This window comes from Perognathus longimembris, chromosome 2 (genome assembly GCF_023159225.1).
Source record: "Perognathus longimembris pacificus isolate PPM17 chromosome 2, ASM2315922v1, whole genome shotgun sequence".
Classification (NCBI taxonomy): Eukaryota; Metazoa; Chordata; class Mammalia; order Rodentia; family Heteromyidae; genus Perognathus; species Perognathus longimembris.
Window position 1 is genome coordinate 104773567 of NC_063162.1, and position 24616 is coordinate 104798182.

Consider the following 24616-nt stretch of genomic DNA (forward strand, 5'->3'; position numbering starts at 1 on the left):
TAGGTAATTAAACCGTAGTGCAAGCTATCAGAAGTAAGAGAGTGCTCCAACTGCCCATTTGGACCCTATGATCTGTTCTAGAAAATAGAAGATTCAACAGTCAGTCAGTCTTATACCAGAGGAAGATGAGAGGGGTGTCTGGGAGGCTGCATTCTAGACCTGAGAAAGTGATAGAGAAACATGCCTCAGGTTGAACAAAGATAATGCAGAAGAAAAAAATAAACAACCCTCTCTAGGGCCGTGGATGTAAGTTACTAGAGGAACAGTGCTGATTAAATACCAAAGCAGGCACATCTGTGTGCTAGATAGTCTACTAAATTAGTGGACACAGGGAAGTGTTTCAAACTACAGTTCCTATGAGAAAAGTTTTCTTTTCACTTGGCTTATTCTCATACTATTCTCTAGAAGACTAGCAATTTATAGCATGGCATAAATTTTTAAATGCCTTTACAGAAATTTATTTAGTCCATCATAACTTAGGTGTATTTACAAAACTCATTAAAATTGTTTATTTTTAATTTACTAATATATTTTGGCTTCTTTGTAAAGGAAAGGAAGTATAACTGTTATGCCAAGTCACAAGAAGACCACCAAGAAGGCCACCGAGACTCAGACATTCCGAAATGCAAAAGCAAGGCTTTATTCAGGCGAGCTGCAACTCGGCCTTGTCCTACCCACCGACACAGCGAAGGTTAGAAGGAAGCCCCAAGCTGCGATTGCACAGGGCTTATAAAGGCAAAAAACAAAGTTACAGCCATCAGGTGTTCAAGCAAGACAAAAAACAAAGTTACAGCAATCAGGTGTTTAAGCAAGCAAGATTAGGACACGGGTACAAATCTGATTGGCTCAGGGCTGGAGGCATTCTGGGGGCAGTTAAAGTTAAGCATTTGCAGGTGGTTAGAGTTCTTGACCTGCTGGGCCCTAATAAGCTTGTCCTGGGTTTGCTCACAGGGCCTGCTTATCACAGGTTCTCGTGGTAAAGCGGGGCCTGACTTCAAAATGGCTTTAGTCTGGCTCTTCATAACAATAGTAAAGGAAAGCATAACAATAACTAAAGGAAGTATAACAATACCAATAGGAAATACTCATGCACACTCACTCTGTGTCATAGACCAGGCTACTTAGATGTCATAGATGATTTAATACTCACACAAAGACTATTTTTATATTAGTTTCATTTTTCTTACAAGTTAGGAATCTAATGCCCAGAGAAACATAATTTTGGTCTGCCAAAGTTGGAAAGTTCTGTCTAACTCTGTAGCAGATGTTGGCAAACTACAGCCTGTGGGGTAAATTTGGTCTGTTGATTATTTTTGTATGACCCACATGCTAAAGATAGTTTTCATATAAAGAAATCTGAAATTCAAATTTCATTGTTCATAAGTAGAGTTTTATTAGTGCACTGCCATTCTTATTATTTATGCATTGCCCATATCCACTTCACACTATAATGGCAAAGTTGAGTTGGGACAGACAATATGGCCCTTCACAGAAAATCTTTTCCAAAAGGTCACAAGAAAAGCTGACCCCTACAGTAGCTGTGAATATGGCCTAGTGGCAAGAGTGCTTGCTTTGTATGCATGAAGCCCTGGGTTCAATTCTTCAACACCACATATATAGAAAATGCCAGAAGTGGCACTGTGGCTCAAGTGGCAGAGTGCTATCCTTGAGCAAAAAGAAGCCAGGGACAGTGCTCAGGCCCTGAGTTTAAGCTCCAGGATTGGCAAAAGAAAAAAGAAAGAAAGAAAGAAAGGAAGAAAGAAAGAAAGAAAGAAAGAAAGAAAGAAAGAAAGAAAGAAAGAAAGAAAGAAAGAAAGAGAGAGAGAGAAAGAAAGAAAGAAAGAGAGAAAGAAAGAAGGAAAGAAAGAAAGAAAGAGAGAAAGAAAGAAGGAAAGAAAAAGAAAGAAAGAAAGAAAGAAAGAGAGAAAGAAAGAAAAAAAGAAAGAAGAAAGAAAGAGAGAAAGAGAGAGAAAGAAAGAAAGAAAGAAAGAAAGAAAGAAAGAAAGAAAGAAAGAAAGAAAGAAAGAAGAAGAAGGAAGGAAGGAAGGAAGGAAGGAAGGAAGGAAGGAAGGAAGGAAGGAAGGAGAGGGAGGAGGGAGGGAGGGAGGGAAAAGCTGACTCCTGCTCTATGGTGCTAGTTCCTATCTGCTCCCCTACTGTAGTCATGGCATAAGTGATGGACTATTGAGACGCTGGATGGATTACTTAACTTCATGTGGTTGTGTAAGAGACAGAATCAGTATAAAATCTAAGACTTCTGACAGCTAGACCCCCACTCTCCATATTATTACTTTTATTCTATGAGACCTAATATGCATACTTAAGAACCTTATCATTGAAGTAATCTTTTTAAAATTAAACTATAAACAAAATAAATTTCTTAACAAATTACTATTATTTGCATTGAATACTGATCATCATTTATCAGTTTTAGTCTAGATTTCTAGGCTAAAGACATGATTATTATCTTTCTTTTCCTTTTTTTTTTTTTTTTTGCCAGTCTTGGGGCTTGAACTCAGGGCCTGAGCACTGTCCCTCAGCATTTTTTGTTTTGTTTTTTGCTCAAGTCTAGCGCTCTACCACCACTTGAACCACAGCACCACTTTGGGCTTTTTCTGTTTATATGGTGCAGAGGAATCAAACCCAGGGCTTCATGCATGCTAGGCAAGCATTCTGCCACTACAACACATTCCCAGCCCATGGTATTATTTTATATACATCTCTATACACAATTTGAGTTCAAAAACACATATACATTTTGATATATGTAATGAATATGTATGTATGCTTGCATGTATGTAAAATAACATGTAATGTTTGTAGGGTGATACATACAAAAATGTGAATATGTTTAATGTATACACATATACTAGACATGTGGTTGTATATTTGCCTATCACATTTAACTTACACATGTAGGTTTACATTTATTTCACACACATTTATTGTTGTATGTACACATGTCACTTTTGGGGGGGATCATAATGCAACCTGATTTTCCCCTGCTAAGGCCCTTTCTTAGTCATCTAGTGCAACTTATCAGCACCCAAGTAATCAGAAAGTTTTACTTAGATGCAAGACTTGCACTCACAGATCATCTGTGTAAAGAAACTATACTTTATGCATGGATATTATGTTGATATCTTCATAGCACAGTTCTGTCTCAAAAATGAGAACTGAAAATGAATATTAGATTGAGCATTAAAAAGTAATCCTAGTAAATACTTGGATTTATTCCATTGGTTCTCTCAAAACAATTTAAGACAAATACCTGTAAACTTATCTCCTATCTAAATCCATTCCTTTGCCAGACCTGACACTTCATGATTTAAGTAAATAGCTTAAATTCTCAAGAAAAGGTTTCTTAACAGATGTCCCATTGCTGCTCTATCAAACGTCTCTTCCAAACGGTTTTTAAAGGCTACCAAGTAATTTTCATTTAAAATAATCATTGAACATCTAATATTTTTGGAAAAGAAAAATGAAAGCTGAAGAAAGTAATTAAAGCCAGATTCTAACAGTCAGTGCATCTGAGGCTCCAGACACATGTCCGCGTGTGCCGTGGCTTCCAGTAAAACCCTACAATGAGTTACGTTTTTATTATTATCTTACTATTGCAAAATCCAACCACAGTAAAAACAAAACAAAAACAACCACCTCTTTATTTTTCTCATTAAGTGCATTAAGTGTATTATAAAATTTCAATGTCTTATGCCAAAAGGCAATTCTCTTGTGTGGGCTATATTTTATAAAAACTGAGAGAGAACTCTGATAAATTCTAGATAACCTAAACGTCTCAATTTAATCACCTTATTTTGCTCCCTTCTGCTCTCTTTTGTAAATCCAGATAGGGAATTGTGAAAATGGCAGAGGTCACTTTCTCCTCCCTACTTTTTTCTCCCTTGTGGGACTTAATTGAACTGGAAGAGGCAAGGAAAAAAAAAAATCACCTCATGGCAAGTGTGAGGCTTGGAGGAAACAAAGCCAACACACACACATGCACACACACACACACACACACACACACACACATACTTTTGAAAAGCATGGAAGAGGAAACAAAAAGGATGAGAGATGATAAGAAAGAAATATTCTTTTTCATGAGTATGAATACAACAGCTGATCTTCTGCAACTAACAATGAACTATGTCCAAGCTCCTTTTTTACATTTTTATCAGCATCAATTAGTTGTCTACCAGAATTTTTGACATGTCTGCATGTGTCTACCATGTACCTTGATTGGACTCTCCTCCTATGTCACTCTCCCTCAGCCCCTCCCCACTCCACTTCTATGCCACCAGCATCACTGTTCCATTTTCACACATGCACATGGAGTGCTTTGATCCTATTTACCACCATTCACCCTCTCTATTTGTCCTCTGCTTTCCCACCAGTACCCACACCCCAGACAGGGCCTGTCTTCAGATCCTGACATCACTGTCCTTCATTTATTTTTTCAGTGCATTGCTAACTGTTCAAAGGGATTTAACTCTGCAAATACAGTATTTTAATCAAATTAGTCCCCTCAGTTACTCCATGCCCCCCTTAAAATATTTCTCTTACATCACTGAAAGTAAACAGTGAATTTTTTAAGTTTAAAGCTTAAAAAAAAAAAAAAAAGATGCCAGAGCAGGTACCAGTGGCACACAGTTGTAATCCTAGCTACTCAGAAGTGAAAGACCTAAGGATTGTGGTTTGAAGCCAACCCAGGCAGATCAATTCAAGAGACATTCTTATCTCTAATTAACCAGCAAGAAGCCAGAAGTAGAGGTGTGCTTCAAGTGGTAGAGTGCTAGTATAAGGGCTAACCTGAGAACCCGAGTGACTAAATATACGTGTTAGTGTTAAAATTATAACAGCTTCTAAATCCTGGTGATGCCTCCATGCTAGAGGGCTGCAACCCCACCTGTAAGACTAGTTTTTTGTAGTTTGACATTTAAAAATACATGGATAAATGCTTCCACTTAATATAAAGAGGCATCTAAAAAGTAATTTTTAAACTTCTCTGAGTCAAAAATAGATGCCCAGAACCCATCTTTTTCCTTTGGATAAAGCTTTGTGTAAATGCATGTTTAACTTTTAGTTATAGCAGGCAAGTCATAGTTTACCCTTGAAGAATCTTCTGATTTGTCTCTTAATAAGTTACATCCATCTAAATGTTTGTCATTATTTCTATTAGAGAGTTATAATCTTGTCCAAAATAAAAGCTCCAAATTCTTTCTAGGGGATCTGAAGCAGAATACTTTTATTTTTCTTATTAACTTTTCACACTAGTAGGTAGATTCCTTAGAATCCTATTAGCACCTTAGTACTCACAGATTAAAACTGGGGAAGGGAGCTGACATTGTTTACCACACACCTTTTAAGTTCCTAATCCTGTAACACTTTTTCTTTATGTATTATTGCATTGTCCTGATACAGTTGAGATATAGAAAAAACTATTTGAAGCTGGGTGCCAGTGGCTCACATCTGTAATCCTAGCTACTCAGGAGGCTGAGATCTGGAGGACTAGATTCAAAGCCAACCCCAGCAGAAAAGTCTGCAAAACCTTTATGTCCAAAATAACCAGCAAAAAGCAGGGGCTTGAACTCAGGGGCTCAATGCTCTCCCATGGCTTCTTCAGCATTGAGCTTTACCACTTGAGCCACAGCTCCACTTACAGCTTTTTTGTTGTTGTTGTTGTAAATCGGAGATAAAGAGTCTCAGACTTTTTTCTCCAGGCTGGCTTTGAACCTCAACCCTGAGATCTCAGTTCCTGAGTTGCTAGCACCCAGCACCCACCAGCATCCTGCTAGATTATATAACTAACACTTTCATTCTACACTATGCTTTCTTTATACAAAAAGGGATTTTCCCGCATGGCTGCTCATCGCTCTCCAAGTCTCACATGAGTCTCACATGAGGAATCCTGAGAAGAAATAGGGGGTGCAGGGAAAAGGAGGGAAGGGAATCTTCTTGGTCACTTCAAGTACTGGAGATTTGACTGGAAAGTTCACTGGCGTTCAACCACTACACATACTTGTTCAGTTTCTCATCCACTTTGGTCTACTGTGACTTACAAAGTTTATTCGATTCATACTTAATTCATTAATAGGAGACTTTAATCATCTTACCTGAATTCCCACATCAGTGATCTTATAACACGCAGATATGGAAAGCTCCTTCAGTCTTTTATGTTTGGAAAGTATTGACAAACCCTGAAAATGCAAAGAGCATTTCATGAATAATTTAGCACAGGTGGAACATTTCCAATCACTATGTGTGCAAAACAACAGCATAAAAAAAAGACAACCATGTATGCAAACTAAAAAAAATATATATATATATATATATATATATATATATATATATATATATATAGCTTCTGTCTTGTAACTTTTTGAAATTTAACAAAGCATAAATCATGTTGGTTAGAAAAAAATCATTAAGTAAAAATTTCCTGTTGGGGGGCTGGGGATATAGCCTAGTGGCAAGAGTGCCTGCCTCGGATACACGAGGCCCTAGGTTCGATTCCCCAGCACCACATATACAGAAAACGGCCAGAAGCGGCGCTGTGGCTCAAGTGGCAGAGTGCTAGCCTTGAGCGGGAAGAAGCCAGGGACAGTGCTCAGGCCCTGAGTCCAAGGCCCAGGACTGGCCAAAAAAAAAAAAATTTCCTGTTGCCTCAAATGGCTTATAAAAAGTGTTAAAGAATCTCAAAGCAAAAAACTCCTATTTCCTGATCAATGCTAACTGAATCACCTGTTTTGAAAACACTCCAAGTGGCTAGTGTAAGGTCCATTCCCCAGGGCTCCAAGCAGATGCACCCCCACCTCATTAAGTCTCCACCTAGTTCCCTGGGTAACAAGCAGACCTGGAGGCAGTTACCTCCCCCTTCTCTGAGGTCACATTCTAATCCACCTGGCCACACCCCCACCCCTGCCCTAGATAAGGCAGGGCTGGGTGGGGGTGGCCCCTTCTTTCCCTTCTTTCCTGCCATGCATCATCTTGGCCACAGACCAGCAGTTCAGTAATAAACTTTTCTCTCCTGCTTGAATATCACGTGGCATTCTCCCTTCCTGGCTACCTACTTTGAAAACCTAACAGCTAATGCATGCATTTGTCAGTACGTTCTTTTTCCTAACCTAAAGATCTCAAACCTTTCATTCTTTTTATTTCTTAATATTTGAGGTGAAAGGGAATATATATACCTTAGTCTGACCTTTAATTACCCATCCTCCTTCAGCCTTTTAAGTACTACAACTACAGGCATAAACCACTAACTATCCTTGGTTTGTATTCATCTGTTTATATTTTATTTTCAGGTCTAGTTTACATTCATTAATCTTAAATACAACATTCTGGACAGAATTGAAAATGATTCATGAAAATATTAGATACTGTTGTTTTCCTGGTCGTACAGATTAGGTCCTTTCATTTAAAAAAAAAAAGCCTAGAAAAGAAAAATAAATGCTTGACTATAGCTACTATTTAAACAGTGATTTCTAAATTCGTTTAGAAGCCCTATATACTACCCCCAAATAAAATCTCTCTGTTGATTTGTTTTTACTGTGACTGTGTCTTTTGCTAGAAACACATTGATTTCTGCCTCGTTTCCAAATGAAGAATCATCAAGCCCTTGTGGAGCCATTGCATGTGGTCTGCATTCCAGATGTTAATGATATTTTATTTATGCTAGAAGAATTGGAAGAGTTTAGACATTTCTCAACAGGAACCAAATTCTTTAACAAAAATACCAAGAAATGTAAAGTTTATTGCTTTGTCCTATATTTAATATGATTTATTGTTCTATGAGAAAACTGTCCAATGAAATTATCTCTGAAGTGTACATTAAGATTTGTGTAGAATAGTTACAGGTTTTTTAAGATTAGCTGCAAGTAAAATGTGCTTATTAGATCTGACATGTGTCAGTCTAGATGCTCTTTACCACTTTACTAAAACATCCTAAAAATAAAATATTAAAATGGTTACCCAATACCATTGTTCATGGAAAAATAGAAGTTCAAAATTAAATTGATCAATATAATAAGCTGTTAGATAAATGCATAGTGAGATGTTACAACTCATCTATGAGCATGACTAGAGTTTAAAGGCTAGGCATTAAAAGGGGTTGATGTGGACAAATTTTCATCCTCATACAGTGTTAGTAGCAACTATGGAAAATAGTCAAACAGTTCCTCAACAAGTGAAACACGGAGCAGGGAGCCAGGGGCTAATGCTTGTTGTAATCTTTGCTATTTGGGAGGCAGATGCGGATTATGGTTCAAGGCCAGTCCAAGCTAAAAGATCCCCCCACCTGCATCTCAACAAATAGTTGGACAAGGTGGCATGTGCCTGCTATCCCAGCTATGTGAAAGGCTGAGGTCAGCAGGATCTCAGTTCCAGGTCAGGTCAGGACAGGCAAAATGTTCATGAGGCTCCATCTCAACAGAATAGGTGGGTGTGGCGGTATGTGCATTTCATCCCAGCTATAGTGATAATAGTAAATAGTAGGGTCACAGTGCAGACCAGCTTAGGCGCAAAGAAAGAACCTTTCTCCAAAGTAACCAGGGAGCTGGGTACCAGTGGCTCACACCTGTAATTCTAGCTACCCAGGAGGTTGAGATCTGAGAATTGTGTTTCAAAGCCATTCAAGTCAAGAAAGTCCGTGAAACTCCAATAAACTACTCAAAAAAAGCTGGAAAGGTCGCTGTTGCTCCAGTAGTAGAGTGCTAGCCTTGAACAGAAAAAGTTCAGAGACAGCACCCAGGCCCTGAGTTCAAGCCCTAGGACTTCCTCCCTCTCTGCCGAAGCACCCCCCCCTCCCCTGGGGCCAGCAACCTGCCCCCATCTCACAAAATAATAATAACCAGAGAAAATGAGCTGGTGATGGGGATTAAATGGTAGAATGCCTGTCTAGAAAGTGAGAAGCTGTGAGTTGAAACTCCAGTACTGCAACCTCCAAAAAACTGCACTAGCATATAACCCAGAAATTAGATATCTAACTCAAGACAAGTGAAAACATGTCCACACAAAATTTTGTACGTGACTGTTAACAACACCCAATGTCTATCAACTGATGAAGGAGTAAGTAACTGTGTTATATCCATGCAATACCAGGCTATTTAGCAATTAAATATAGTAACACAAGCTATTGTATGGAATAAGCCCAAAACAATTACCTCAAATAAAAGAAGTCAGGATTCAAAAGCCCACATATGGCAGGATTCCATCCCTAGTAAAGCCCAGGATAGGCAAATCCACCAAAACAGAAAATAATACATGGTTGTATAGGGCAGGCCTGGCATTGGAATAGGGATGGGGTGGCTGCAAATGGGAAAGGTCTATTTGGGGGGAGATAAAAATATTCTGGAATTAGATTCTGGTTATGGTTACACAACTCTGGGTATATTTTAAAACATTAATTGTATATTTGAAATTAGTGCTTTTTTCTTGCTTGTTGTGAATGGATGTATATTGATTTTTTTTAATCATTGGAACTATTGGCCATAAAATTCCTCCTAAAGAGGAAGATATGGGCTTGTAAGTTCATCGTTTGTTTTATTTAATACCTTGGGATGCATGTCTTAGAGGATAGTGACTAATGCTAAACTTTTACCTCTGTAAAAGATGAAAAGGATTGAGCAGAAAGACAGCAGGAAAATATGGAGGAGAGGGGATAGCAGGGACTCTGTGGGGCAAAGGCAAACTGGTGTCCACTTCCAGGGAGACGGAGGCATCATTGCAACGTGGGTCCTTCCTGGTCCCCAGCCATCCAAACTTAAAAAAGTATCTTGTAGAAGGGAGGTTTCTTTTCCCAAAGAGGCTGAACTTCATAACCAGGCAAAAGGAGGAAACAACTTGGTGTGGGAACTGGTGACATCAGCATCAGTGTAGGTTGGGTGAGAATCAGAGGATCTAGTAGACATCCCAGGACCCAAATGCTCCTCTATCATCCAAGAAACAGAGGAAGCTGCATCCAGGAATTCCTAAGCCAGTATCAGGTTCATTTGAAGAGAGTGTCAAGACACAGGTTCAAAAGAAAGCAGGGACCAAGTGACAAGGGCCTTGTGCATTATTCTACGAAAAAATGGACTTTTCCCTGCGCAACATAGACAGAGCTTTCCTGTCTAGGGAATGTGGGTTGGTACGTGAGAGCATAGTGAGAAGAACTACATGGCAGGTGTGATTGCGTTCAGTAGGAATGAAGAGTTGGTGGCCTGGAAGAGATGTTGAAAGAGGAAGAAGAATTTCTTGAAGGAAGCCTTAAAGATCCTTGACAAGGAAAAGAATGGGAACAGTGTTGGAGATGGAGGAAGTGGCTTCACTTGGGAAGTGTGAGTTGTTTGGGAAGTAATTCAGTTTGAGGGTCACTGGGGTGAGTGGGAGGGGAGACAGGACGCTGCCAGGAACAGAAACATCCACACAGACATGTGGGAGCAGAAAATCCATGAACAATTTTCCTCCAATTTTGCACCTGGAATTGTTTAGCTAATGTATATTGACACTAGCAATGAATGAGTGACCAAATGTCGGGATGGTGTTTGCCTTCGTGTGTGTTTGTGTGTTGTGTACTTACTATGTACTTACTATGAGTCATACTACTTCTGGCTTTAGAGTATCACCAACATAAATGTAATCTCCAACTCTATTTTGTAAATATTCACATTTACAGAAAAGTTTAAAAATGTCCCACTAAAAGCTTTTTAAAGGGGTAGAGGGTCAAAAAAGAATAGTATGAGGATGAATATGATTAAAACACATTACATTCATGTATGAAAATATCATAATTAGGGGCTGGGAATATGGCCTAGTGGCAAGAGTGCTTGCCTTGTGTACATGAAGCCCTGGGTTCGATTCCTCAGCACCACATATATACAAAAGGCCAGAAGTAGCGCTGTGGCTCAAGAGGCAGAGTGCTAGCCTTGAGCAAAAAGAAGCCAGGGAGAGTGCTCCGGCCCTGAGTTCAAGCCCCAGGACTGGCAAAAAAAAAAAAAAGAAAATATGACAATTAAACCCCCTGTATAATTATATGTGCTAATAAAAATATTCAACGAATGTTATAAAGAATTCCTATACCTCTTACCAAAACTCACCAGTCACAATCATTTTACTATATTTTCATAACTACTGTGCATATGAACATTTATATTTTATTCACGTGCTTATATGAATATAATTTTGTAATTCCACATATACATATGTAGCTACTTTTGCATATTTGTACAGTAATTTCTCCAAACCCTTTGAAAATAGATTTCAGAGAACATGATACTTTATTCCCTAAATATTCTCTGTGCATCTAATCTTAGGAATAACAATGTTCTGGTATGTAACTCTATAGCATTATGTGTATATGGTATAACATGTATGGCATTATGAAACCTGAGGTGAGTACTAGTAATATACTAATAGTTAATACAAAGTAGATAATTATTTTTCTTATACCCATAGACCACTCAAGTTTGTGGAATGCGTGTGGTTGCTGTGTCTTCTTAGCGCTTAGTTTTGTCTTTCAAGACATTGACTTTTGAAGAGCCCAGGCTAGTTACTGTGTGGAATTGCTCATTCTCAGATGCTAAGTGGTATTTTCTATTTTGGAGGCCCCACTTTCCTGGACCTCAGGCTTCCTTTGTGTGTGTTCTGTGCATATGGGTGGTCTTTTGCAAGAGTATCATCAGACTAAGACATGCAGCTGCCATCACTCCCACTCAAGCTCAGAGCAGAGCGAGAAGATGTGGGATTTGAAGAAGCCTGAAGTGTCTAGTTGAGAAGGAAACAGTGCCAGATTCACTCACTCAGCACTCACCACTCACTCACTCATTGAACTTTTTGGGTGCTTGTTAGGAACGAGGCTTTGTATTCAGCAGCCTCAAGATGAGCTGATCCAGCCTCTGCCCTGAGGAAGCCTATGATGTTGGAGGGAGGCAGAGAGAACAAATGTTAAAATACACTGAGCTGGTGGCTTGCAGTGCAGGCCTATAGAAAACACAGCAGAAACAGGGGCAACCCTAAATTTTACAGAAATTCCAGAAAATCTTCTCACAGCTGAAACTGAAGAGATAAGAACTTGCTGGGTGAAAGATCAGGGAGAGGGTGTTTCAGACAGATGGAATCACTTGTCGAGGAGCAGAAGGCAGAGCAGTGTGTCTGTGGAGATGGGAGGTTCAGCTGTGTGTCACTGGAGCCACAGGGGAACAGTCCAGTGAGCTGGAAGTGAGGCTGCAGAGGGAAGCAGGGCTCCTGGGAAGAGTGAGGTCCCCCACATCAGGTCTTTTAGATTTTCTACTGGGAGCAGTATGGAGCCCCTGAGAAACTCTAAGAAGATGAGGACATGCTGGGAGTTGCACCCTGGAAGGTTCTACTTCATTAGAGTGGAGTGGTGGGTTAGGACTTTGGAAAGGAGAGGTGTAGAAGAGCAATGACACTTGAGGACGACATGGGGGTGGGAGGTGCACCAGAGAAAAGAGAATTCCACTGTAGCAAAGACAGTGACAATAGTCACATTGGCTTCTTTCTATTCTAGTACATTTGAAAGCAATCAACAGCTATTATTGCTATGAGGCTACTTGAGGACACCACAGGTAATAGGAAACTCTGCTGTACTGTAGCAGAGATAAGATACAGATCAACAGGCATCACTGATATTGCCTAGAAATGATCTAGACTGACAAGTGATTTCTGGTAGTTATAGACAGCATGGATGATGTTTACGATGGAAAAGAATTGAGCCATAAACATATACAGGCACAATTAACTATGCCAAGGTTCTTTCCCTTTGCTATCAACATCAGAGATAGCATGCTTAGCACCTTCCTACCCAGGCACATAGGAAAGGCATGAGGCACATTCAGGAAGAAGGCATAGCATGTCTAAAGGTCCTGAGTTAGGCAAGAATTTGTCTTGAGGTGAAAAAAAAAAAAGGAAGGGTGGTTGGAGGGAAGGAAGTGAGGAGCACTGGTGTGAAATGATACCAGAGGGGTAAGCAGGGATGTGTCTCACTAATGGGAAGTATTCTTTCACTTCCTGCTCTTCCTCTGAATTTCTTTGCTTCATTAGACCCTTGGTTATTGGCTCTGCTTCACCTTTGACTCCATTGGCCTGGTTTTTGTACCACCATTGTGACCTTCCTTCTTTAGCCTCTGTCACAACCCTTCCCCCATCCCTTAGCATTGGTGCTCCTATGTGTTCTTCCTGGGTGGACATTTCTCTTCAGTCCCATGTCTCCCCCAGGACCCTGGCCACAGTCACACCTCTGTGTGAAGGACTTCCCCATCTTCAAGCCTTTCACCTTAGTATCTCAACAACCCTACTTGATAACACTGAAGTCAGCTTCTCTTGAAACTCATTTTCTTAGCCTGTTACTTTTTGTGAAATGGGCCCTTCACTCACTCAAAGACAGAGTTTTAAAATCATTCTTATTCCTCTACCCTTGACCCTCATCCTCTACAAGTTATTATCACCAATTTCATTCAGGTTTGTCTAGTTAATATTCTTGAATAAGAACTTTCCATGTTAGTTCTACCCACTGATCTAGCTCAAGAGTGCCACACCTCTGTCATCAGCCCCTCCAATTTTTCCCCTTCCAATCTAGCCCCAGAGAATCCCAAATCATTTGTCTAAAATGGGAGACCAGCTACTACCAACCTATTGTGTGTCATTATCTCTGGGTTCCAGTCCCAGTTCCTTTGCCTAACATGGAATTCCTTCAGGGCACCTGCTTTTCATAACAAATTCTAGCAAGCCTCGGCTGCCTGGGATCCTGGAACAAGCATGTGTTTGCATTCTTCCATGTGGGACAGGTTGATTTACACTCTCTCCATCACTACACCTGACATGCCATATTTAAATCACCCACACCTGTTCTTCCAAATCAGCCTGCAGAGAACAGGTCTGATTCATTGTTGGTCACTGTCTAGTCCAGCATTTGTTCCTTCACTCAAGGAATGTTAAGTGTTCACCACTTGCCAGGGTTCTAGGAAACAGCAGTGAACAAAGTCTCAGGCCCTGTGGATTCATGTTCTAAGGAGGGGATGCCACTCCACTGGCCTACATAATAGACACTCACAATCTAGTTCAGTCATGAAGGTGGTTGAAATGTGGACAAATGAGAGTCTTCCTAAACCACTGTCTAAGCACACCATCTGGAATATTACTGACTCATTTTTCCTTTAAATAACAAATATGGTGGTGACCAAGGCAACTGAAAAAAGGGATTGAGCTGTGCTGATTGTAGGTGGCCTGGTCTTTAGCAAATTATAATCCTCTTCACTAGTAGAATACAGTTTTCCATATACATTCAAATAAAATACCATATTTAAATAATCAAATAACTATTGGTGTAGAAAAGAAAGAAATAGTGCCTCAGCTAATTACAGTCTTTTGATAAATTAACTTTTATTTATTTTGTTGGTACTGGAGCCTTAACTCAGGCTAGACAGTACAGTGGCTCATGTGTATAGTTCCTGCTACTTAGGAGATGTCAATTTGGAGGACCATCCCAGGCAATAAGTTAGTAAGACCCCACCTCAATGAACAAACCAGGCATGGAAGACTGCAACAAAAATCCTAGCTATATGGAAGGCGTAGGTAGTTAGGAGAATTACAGCCGGAACCCAGCCTGGACAAAAAAACATGAGACTGTATCTAGAAAATAACTTAAAGCACAAAGGTCTGCCAGTTTGTCTCGAGTGGTAGAGTGTGTACCTAACAAGCATATGGCCCTAAGTTCACACCCTAATACCCCTCTGTCCCCATCTGTCGGGGATGGCTATACCTTTAAGACCTGGGGTTGCTTGGCTGCTATCCACTCCTACCTTCTCCCTGGGTCTGGAACCTCCCCTAAACCAGCCCCGCCTCTCGTCTGCGAGCACATGTCTCATAATGGCACCAGGGACCAGTCCTGGGGGGACTGTGGTCTCTGCCTCTGCGGGAAGTTCCATGACATCACCGTAATGGACAGTTCATTAGCCAATTGCTAATACCCAGTTAGTCCCTCCTCTTCCTGCCGCCATTACTTTTATATAAACCACTCCCCTGAATAAAACTTTGGGAGGCTCCTGAAGCTGACTCCGAGATGTCCATGCGTACCTGGACTCCTTGGCAAGTATGTGGGGGGGAGGGCATTCTCGCAGCCACATGCAACCGAGGTCCCCATTCCACCTTGGATTGCCCACAGGTCAGGTGGCCAAGGGAGAGAGTGGAAGGGGAACACATAAAGGGATAAAAGGCTTGGCATCTCTGCAAGGGAGAGGTATAAATTTAGCCCAGCACCCATCCAAAATCTTAAGGATACCTAGCCTTTGTTAGCCTTCAACATTATCTTATAATTCCCTGTAGATAAAGCTACCACCAAATGAGAGGATTTCTTGAAGCCATCTTATGTCTAGACTTTATAACTTTGTGCAGGTCATTTTTCCTCAGGCCCTCACTCCCCTATCCTTCTCTTGAAAATAAGACTTTATTTGCTCCTCTTTGCTTCTCCATGTCCATATAGTGCTTTGCACACACTTGCCCACCACAATGCCAATGCTAAGGTGAGGTGCCATATTTTTTTTTCTGTTCATTCAGGCACGCAGTCGGAATAAATAACTGTGAGCTCAGTGAATGGTGCTATTCTTACTGAAAACTCACTCAGATGAACTGAGACTATAATGATCAGAAAACAAGAAAAATCTGCCCCCCCCAAAAGATATGACTGCTCCAATTTGATCTCTGCAGAGTATGTGCAATGTCCCTCCAGAATGCAACCAGACTCACACGTCATCAGATCTATAGTCCAGAAGCTGTTTGGTTGCCCCAGTTGACAGCTGGACTGACTCATTTTTATTTGACTGTTTGAGGTTAGGTTCCACAGCTGCAGTGGCACTGTTATTGTCAATCACTTAGATCAGAGTTGAACTGACACACAGGAAGAAAACCATCATTTTCTCAAGATTTACTTTCAATCATTTTGCAAAAAACAACTAGCATTTTTCCAGTTGTTAAACCAGATGTTAAACCATGAGTGTCTATTCACAGCTCTCACAAACATATGTGCTTCTGAAGAAAATAAAAATGGTGAATGGAACTGGAGATCACAGTCTTAATTTTTGGAAATAAAAGAATTGTTTTGATTCACTAAATACTAAAAAAAGTAAGATTTAACACTTAGTCCCCACTCCATCCATTCAGCAGAAATTCACCAGACACTTCAGGCTTGAGATAAGTATAGTGGTGCAACTCAATTTCGAAGTTTTAGTATGTGCTTTGATCCTCTACTTCTTATTTTGCTGTGACCTTCCAGTGACAGCTGAGCGCTCACATGAGTCAGGGAGAGTTCTTAGAGAAAAACAGGAGAAAAAAAATCCCACGCGTTTAAGCTTTAAAAGTCTAAGTCTTGACAGACTTAGGGCATAACATTTTTAACAACTATGTTCTAGAATCTACGTCAAGAGAAAAGGAGACAAGCAAAGATGGGAAGGGTGGAGGAAACCGTGAAAAAAGGGTGGGGGGAGGGAAGAGACAGACTCAAGAAATGAACAAGAAGGGGAAATAAAGAAGCTGAGGGGAAGGGAAAATCCAGAGGGAAACAAAATATAAGGTGCTGAGGGATTTCCCCTAGAGGGGCCTGCTCAGATCTGTTCAGTTGGAAAGGCTTGAGGACCTAGAAATAAATGGGAACTCATTCCACCTTTGCCTGATAGGATCGCAAAAAAAAAAAAAAAAGCAGAGTTTTTTCTGGGATCATCATTTTATTGTTAAAATTCAATGAGGAAAACAGAAACAATTCAGTACTCAGCACTGAGGAAATTTAATTTTAACAGAATTGGCTATATAGCAGGAAGAGAAACTAAAAATCCAAGTGACCTAATGGCACAGTCTGGAGGTTAACAGTACTAAAAAGCCACTACCATCCCTAAGCAAGAAGGAAAATGGGAAGAGATGGTGTTATTAAAACCAGAGGCTAAGATCACCAAGGAAAGCTAAAACTACAACAAGTCTGTTCAAAGAGAGTAGACTACAGAGGACATTTGGGGAATGGTGATGATGTAAAGAAATCGGGAAGAACACCCTGGCCTCTCCTTTCTGTGGACTCCAACCACTTACAACTGTGTCATAAGGCACCAACCTCAGCTTGAAATCTGGCTGACATGAGTCAGCCACTGTGCAGCAGAGTCAGGAAAAACTGAGGTCGGAGTCAGGGCCAACACAGATGTGGGAGCAGAATGTTTGCAAGGGTGATCTGAGACAATGGACCTAAGATTGCCTCACAGGGTCACCACACTCTAGCATGACTTGAGAGGTCCTAAGTGACACCGACAGGACAAGGGAGCCTAAAGATTTGAAAGGACCCTGGAGTTGGGATGAAGAAGACCCATCAGGGATCAACCTAGGTCAGGCACTAAAGATCATGGGCCCTCTGATATTTCAGTGAATTCCAGCCTTAGGCGGAAAACAGCATTGAGGAGAGCAGACATGAACCCCCACATGATGATCTGTTCTATGTAAGTGCTCCATATTATGCTTGAATAGCTGTTCAGAGAAAGGGAGAAGAGATAATATGGTAACAGAATGGAAGCCGAATCTAAACACACTCATGTAAAGAAAGAAAAGAATCTAAACCAATGAACAGACACACCTGTCATCAAGATGGTTGGGGAAGGTTGGACACATAATATATAGAGGTCTATCATGTAAAGAAAAGAGAAACAGATTGTGTTTTACGTTGCATGTGGAGATTCACACAGAGGAGTTCCAATACTTGCCTGCAAGGTAGCATTCTCAGGTCCCCAAAACAGGTGATATCTGGTATCATTCAGGGATGAATAAAGATTTAGCAATACAGACACAAAGGAGCCTTTCCTCTTGTCTTCCTATGTCCCTCCTTCTGCACTGACTTCAGGGTGAGCCCGTACACTTCTCATTTAACTAAAACATATTAGGGTGTTTCAGAAACATGGCCGACTACTTAGGTCTTAGCCTCTATTGGATTTAGCAAATGTGACAATGCTACCATGGTAGGATGGTAGAGGTTTCACCTCAAGAGTATTAATAGTTATTTTTCATAAATAAAAGACTTAACCAAGTAACTTGAGGGGATGAGGGATGTTGGGAGAGATAGAGAAGAATGATGGTAGGGGCAACAGTGATCAAGATGCATTGTACTCATAAACTGACATGTTGAATTAAAACCACTTTGTACAATTAAAAAAAATAATAATAATGAGGAGAAGAAAGAAAAAGAGGAGGAGAAGGAGGAGAAGAAGGAAAAGAAGGAGGAAGAGGACCAGAAGGAAGAGAAGGAGAAGGAGGAAGAGGAGGACGAGGAGGAAGCAGAGGAGAAGGAGGAGAAGGAGGAAGAGGAGGAGGAGTAATCAGATGAATTGGGTGCTAGTGGCTCATGCCTGCAATCCTAGCAACTCAGGAGGCTGAGATCTAAGGGTCTCTATTCAAAGCAAACACAGGCAGGAAAGTCTGTGAACCTCTATCTCCAATTACCCACTAGAAGACCAAAAGTAGAGCTGTTGCTCAAAGTAGTATAGCAGTAGCTTTGAGCAAAAGGATAGCACCCAGGCCCTGAGTTCAAGCCCCATAACCAACAAAGTAAATAGCTAAATAAAAAATGAGTGAATGGATGGATAAATAAAGGGCTTAATGGTTCTATTTCTAGACCTCAGTCTTGTACTAAAGACTTCTTTCTCAAGGTTTTCAGGTAGTTTATTGACTGTGCAATCCACAGGAAGCGTACACTTAAGCCATCTAAAGACATGATCTTCATGTTTGCTAAAGTTCTTTGATGAAGCAAATATCTGAATATTATGCATGACTTTGTCAGTGCTTTCCTCAAAATACTGGATTTTGAGATTTTTTTAAACAGAGAAATATAACTTGATTTGCAAATAATCTCATCTGTCACTATTCTAGAAACATTGTTCCTAAATCTGCTGTTTATAATCTAGTAATTTAAGAAATAAAACTAGTTGTTCTTCTCTCCATTGTTTATAAACCAGAAAATAATACATTGTTCTGAATATTTTTTACCTCATTACAGATGACTGTTCCAGAAATATCTATTGATATCAAAGAAAAGATGTTCACAAGGTACTCAAGTCCTTGGTCAGTCAAATGATCACAATTTCGTAAACTCAAGTAGTTTAAATTAGGGCAGCTGAAAGGAAAAGACATGAAGAGTGAATTTCAGCTTTCAGTCCCATCACTGGTACCAATTTCTTTGTATAAATGTTATTGAAGATAGGGTTTTTTTTTCTCAACATAAATGTAAGCTTGAAAGTAGAAAGTAACTTGGTATTATAAAGTTTAATGAAATGCAAGTAGACTAATATATAAGACTTTCTTTGATTTCATTTCATATTTCATTTCTAAAAGCAAAAAAATAAAAACATGGAAATTCCACAGTGACAAATCACAGAAAGTGCAAGGTTAGATCCTCAGAAGTCCTAAGCTTGGTGCAGAAATTAGATTTGACCTGTAGTGAACACAGGCCTTTCTAACCAGATTAAATGGCCCACCTACAATACCCCTTGTGAAATGCAGGAGTAATGGTTCACATAGAGGCAACGTCTTTCTAAAGCAAGTCATTCTGTACAGATAGTTGTCACTCCATGAGTGACTCCATTTCAAATGTTTCCTAGGTGATGGTGATGAAAAGCAGCTCAGGTGTCATCAAGATATTACTTCAATGTATGACTTCAATGTCTTTGAATGGGTTTCACTGACGACTGAACTGATGTTCTCCAAAGGGCTGGAGTCATGGTCTTTAGGTCTGTCTCTGATCCTTCCTACTAGCCATTATGCAACTGCTAATGTAGCATACAGAATTCTCTGATATAGAATATCAGTTTCCCATACCGCTCTGCCAGTTTCACAATCGAGGCATCACCCAGGAGCACACAGTTACTTAGGTTGAGTTCTCTTATCTTGGTGCTGGAGGGGCCATCAAGAAACTTCTGTAGTCCCACATCACCAATTCTGTAAGAGACAATGATAAAAGCTTCATATGTTATTAACCTAATGGTATTAAATGGTGTTAACCTAATAGTTTTTAGTAAACCATGTCAATATACTAGTATTCAATATTTTTAAACCAATTTGATTATTTAGCACAGGTGATAATAATGGGAGAAATATTTAAAATATTCTTCACTTGATCATTTAATTTAGTATAATTATTAACAATGCAGTCTTTTTCTCCCAGGTTAAAATGTGAACAGATTAAGCAATCTCTGATATGATTTCTTGCAAAAGAAAAATAAAAGCTCAGGAGAGGAAGTTTAAGACTTCCAAACTACTGCCAGAATCTTGGAGGGATTTACACAAAATCACTTTAGGGGATGGAAACCCAACAGGTGAACTGTGGATCCTTGCCTTCTGAATCAGAGAAAAGCTGATGCTAGAAGACCTTGACCTCAACCTTCCCATACCGTCCTAATCACAGACATCTTCCTGGTGTCAGCACCAGGGATTTGTCCTGCTTTACAAATGCCTGAAGATCTGGTTGGCCCACCAGCTCCCTTTCTAATTCCATTTGGAGACTACCAATTCCTTCAAAAAGCATTTTAGCCAATAGAGCAAGGCAGGTAAATATATCAATGCAATCAACCCTAAGGTATTTTTATACAAAACAAGCCTACAGGTAGATATATATAGGAAGGACGCTGAGAACAGCACAGATTGGTTGTTGACAAGTATTATATCCTCCATTTGGACAAATTGGCCAAGAATGGCATAATAGAGCCAAAAGATGATGCCCTATTTCATCTGACTGGTCTATATGAGTAAATACTGCTGTGCCCATCAATCCACTGTCCACCTGTAATATGAAAAAAAGCAGATGTGAGAACATCTGGACAAGCACATCAAGCTAGATGGAAGTGGAGGAAGGGTACACAAGAAGAAGGAAGAGCAAACACGACCAATCAAACTTACCTACTAGCAAACACTGTGGTTGGAATAGTCCACCCGGAGATGCTTTCACTAAAAAACCCAAAATACACTGTGGGATTTTTCAGGCTAAGAAAACATGCCTCTGGGAAAAATTAAAAAATATTAGGTTTTGAAGAATAGTAACTAATGTGGAGTGAACTGGCTAAAATAAAACCTAGTCTAAGATACATTTTGAGATGTAAAGGTATTTATTTATGATAAGAACAAATGAGAAAGAAAATTTAAATAATAATAATGTACCAATGCTAAAATTGACCCGTAAGAAAATTAGAAAATAGAAGGGATATTTGAAAATTTCTTTTCAAATGCTGAAGATAAGGATGAAAAAATTTAAAAGAAATGAGATCTTAAAGAAAGAAGATTCTTGAGAAAATGCTAGAGCAAATAAAAACAAATTAATCAATAAAAATTCTTCAAATACAAAACAATTTATAAATTAAGAAGAAAAATTGCAAACACTAAGTACAACTAAAATGCAAAAATGTCAAAATTAAATATATCACTTTTGTAATAACTAGAAATATGTAGGTTTTATAATGATTATAAGTTAAAAATAAACTTAAAGTATTTTCATTAAAATAAAGATTTCTCCAAATGACTGTGTAAACAAAATACAAACTACAAGTAATCTGTATAACGTGCATTTAAAATAAAATACCACTTTATTAAATGTCACTTTTGCAATGCATAAAAAATACAATGGAGTGAGAACAACAAGTAAAATAACAAGTTATTCTGTTTTTTCACTGTTAAATATTTTCATCTTCTTTTTCCTCTGCTTTCATTTATTTAGCTCTCTCCTAGCTCACTGCTCTTCTCTGTGAATTCTAATATGGTTGTTAGCAATCTGTTTAGTTTGATATGAATATTATATTTTTATTTTTGTAAGTTAGGCTTTCTCAAATCTTTTTTTACCAGTTTGCTTTCTCATACTCATAATTTCATCATTTATTTCTGCAAACATTTCATACATAGAGACTGTCTGATAATTTTCATATGAGCTGATTTTGCTGGTTGATGACTCTTTCTCATGGTGACTCAAATCTTGGTGCAGTTGGCAATCTTTGGTCATGACCATGTATTTACTTGGTCTTGATATCTACCCAGAGGAGCAATGGACTAACTTATTCCAGGAGCCTGGATGCTACCCACCTAAGAGTACTTTCTTCAACACAAGGGAGTGCAGACCCTGTAAACATCTCAGGTTCTGCATCCTGGCTTTGAGTGTTGCTCAGAGCTGATGCCCTTACAGCCAATTGACATGAACATTTATGATCACAGCAGATCACCCTTCATTGCTTGCTACTCATGACTCATCTCAGGGAGCCTATTTACTGACAGGGTAGTATGGAATCAGAGGACTGTGGCTGTTATGCATTTCTTTTACTGTCTTGGATCAGCAATGTATTGAAAAGTATATATACTTCAATGATATTATATATAGCAGAATCCTTTGAAGCATTTTTTGTCAACTCTACTGGAAGCAGCGAACTTCCATTTAATTTTAATCACTTTGCAGAAGACTTACTGAAATAATAGGGTAAATTTCAATTTCCTTCACATTTTTACACAGAAAGGATTAGCTATCTAATAGAGATACACACATTCATATGGTATATATGGATGGATGGATGTCTCTATATTATTCATCATTGTGTTAAACACTCACCCAAACTTGGTTTCTTAGGCAGAAAACTCTTATTCCTTTATCTCCCAGTTTCTGAAGCTAAGGAATCAGATGTGGACTAGTTGGGTGGTTTTAGTTCAGGGCTTCTACTAAGCTGGCATCTGCCAGGTATGGGCACAGTCACCAAGGGGTTTGACCCAAACCTATGGCTCTTAGCAATAAGCTTGAGTTCATTATGGCTACTGGTTGGAGGCCTCATTTACTAATCCAGGTTTTTAATTTTTTCCGATTCCAAAGCTTTATGTCTTCTCCAACCTTCTGTCAAGCCAAGTCTCTTCATTTTTTTAAATAATAGGGAATATGGGTGAGGTCATAGCTTAGTTTATTAATTTTTGTTTGTCTTAGATGCTTCCAAATACTAGCCAATGTCACTGTAGAACAAGTGATGCTTTGTTGTCACCTGGCCCTATAAGATTATAAAATGTCACCATAAGTAAGGGGCTGAGATATACACTGAAAAAGAGGTTTTATCAAGAATTTGATCCTGTGTCTCTGACAATACCAATACCAAAACAGTAGCCTATAGTTAGATTGATTCCTCATAAACAAGTGAGAAAGCCTTGTAAGAAATGAATCTGTTAACCAAACTAGCCATGGGAATGCTTGCTACAAAAGGTACACAGAAAGTTCACTTAATCTTACAAGAGGGATTTCTCATACCATGAGCTATCCCTTTAAGTGCCTGAACTCCTGTATTGTCAGTCTAATGTGTTAGCTGCACCTCCATGTACCCATAGGTTCTACTTACTTCCCGGTTAAACACAACCCCTTGATTTTCATGTTTGCCTCACTAATCCTGATGAGAGGGCCTAGCATGTTGTAGATAATTGTTATTTCATGAATACAACTGAGTGACTTCTTACCTTACACAATTTGCCAGATTTAACACAGTCAGTTGCTTCAGGAGTGACAGTGACTTGAGACCACCGTCTGTTATTCCCTGGCAGTCCACCATGTAAATATGAGTGATGTTGGGATGATTCCTATCTATATTTTTGAAGCATGCATCAGTAATCATTCTGTTTCCTGTTTAAAAGAAGACAATTACTCACTTTGTAATGTCCCCAATGTAAAAGTAGAGAAATAAGACTGGGCCACATTTGTAGCATCACAAACCTTCACACCGGATCTTTTGGAGAGGGCAAGTTGAAAGCTCTTTAAAGGTACAATCAGAAATATGTGGCGACCCAATGAAAACCACTGATGTGATACACAAGCACTTCTCAACCAAAACCTTTAGAAGAAAACAAGGAGGATGAAATTAAACACAATATATAGAATAAACTTAGCACCGTAGTGAGGTCATGATTTTCAATATTCCCAGAAACTGACACACTATTAAATTTTCTTAATTTCAAAGGAAATGGGATTTTTTAATATATTTCAATATGTTTACATTTGAGTAAGGCAGAGGAATAAGAATTAAAAGATGTTACAAGAGTATGGGAAAACATGAGAAAATGGAATGTAGAAAAGTCTGGACATTTGGCAGCTTGACAGAATGAAATGTAAGCGTCCTCACTAGTACTTGGATGGAAGACTTCAATTTAAAGTTGTACTTAGGTTATAACATTACTGGAGCACAAATATCTTAATTGTGAGATAGTCTTTAAAGACTCAATGTTCAAGTGATTTTTGGTGTTGCGTGCATGTAGATATGTGTATTTTAAAATGTTTTCCTTACTATTAATCAATTACAATGAAAAGGCAATTCATATTTTGATAATTCAAGCAGTTAGAATATTTGCACATGTAAAGGGACTGAAGATAAACGATAAATCTACTTTCCCACCACCTACTTTTACACAGCGGTCAGTCAGAGTTGGCATGTCATGGATGATCAGGTGCATAATTCCACTGCAGCTTTCTGCAATGTTCCGGAAGCCTTGTACTGAAATCTGAATCATATAGAGCAGGTAAAAATCACAAGAGACCCTGATAGAATAACTTCTAATAAAACCCCAAGGTAATAATAATCAAAGGTATTCTGTGATTTTGTTGCTG

General features: G+C 39.2%; 1 protein-coding gene across 1 annotated transcript in view; it reads right to left on the minus strand.

Moving 5' to 3' along the window:
- The window catches only part of LOC125346931 (dynein regulatory complex subunit 6-like), a 103687-nt gene that overhangs the window by 17367 nt on the left and 61704 nt on the right, over positions 1–24616 (minus strand). Inside the window, exons 8-13 of the mRNA XM_048339875.1 lie at positions 24412–24510; positions 23729–23846; positions 23476–23638; positions 19831–19950; positions 19003–19129; positions 6114–6197 (exon numbers count right to left, since the gene is read on the minus strand). Coding sequence (XP_048195832.1) covers positions 6114–6197; positions 19003–19129; positions 19831–19950; positions 23476–23638; positions 23729–23846; positions 24412–24510 — 711 coding nt within the window. The remainder of the gene's footprint in view (positions 1–6113; positions 6198–19002; positions 19130–19830; positions 19951–23475; positions 23639–23728; positions 23847–24411; positions 24511–24616) is intronic.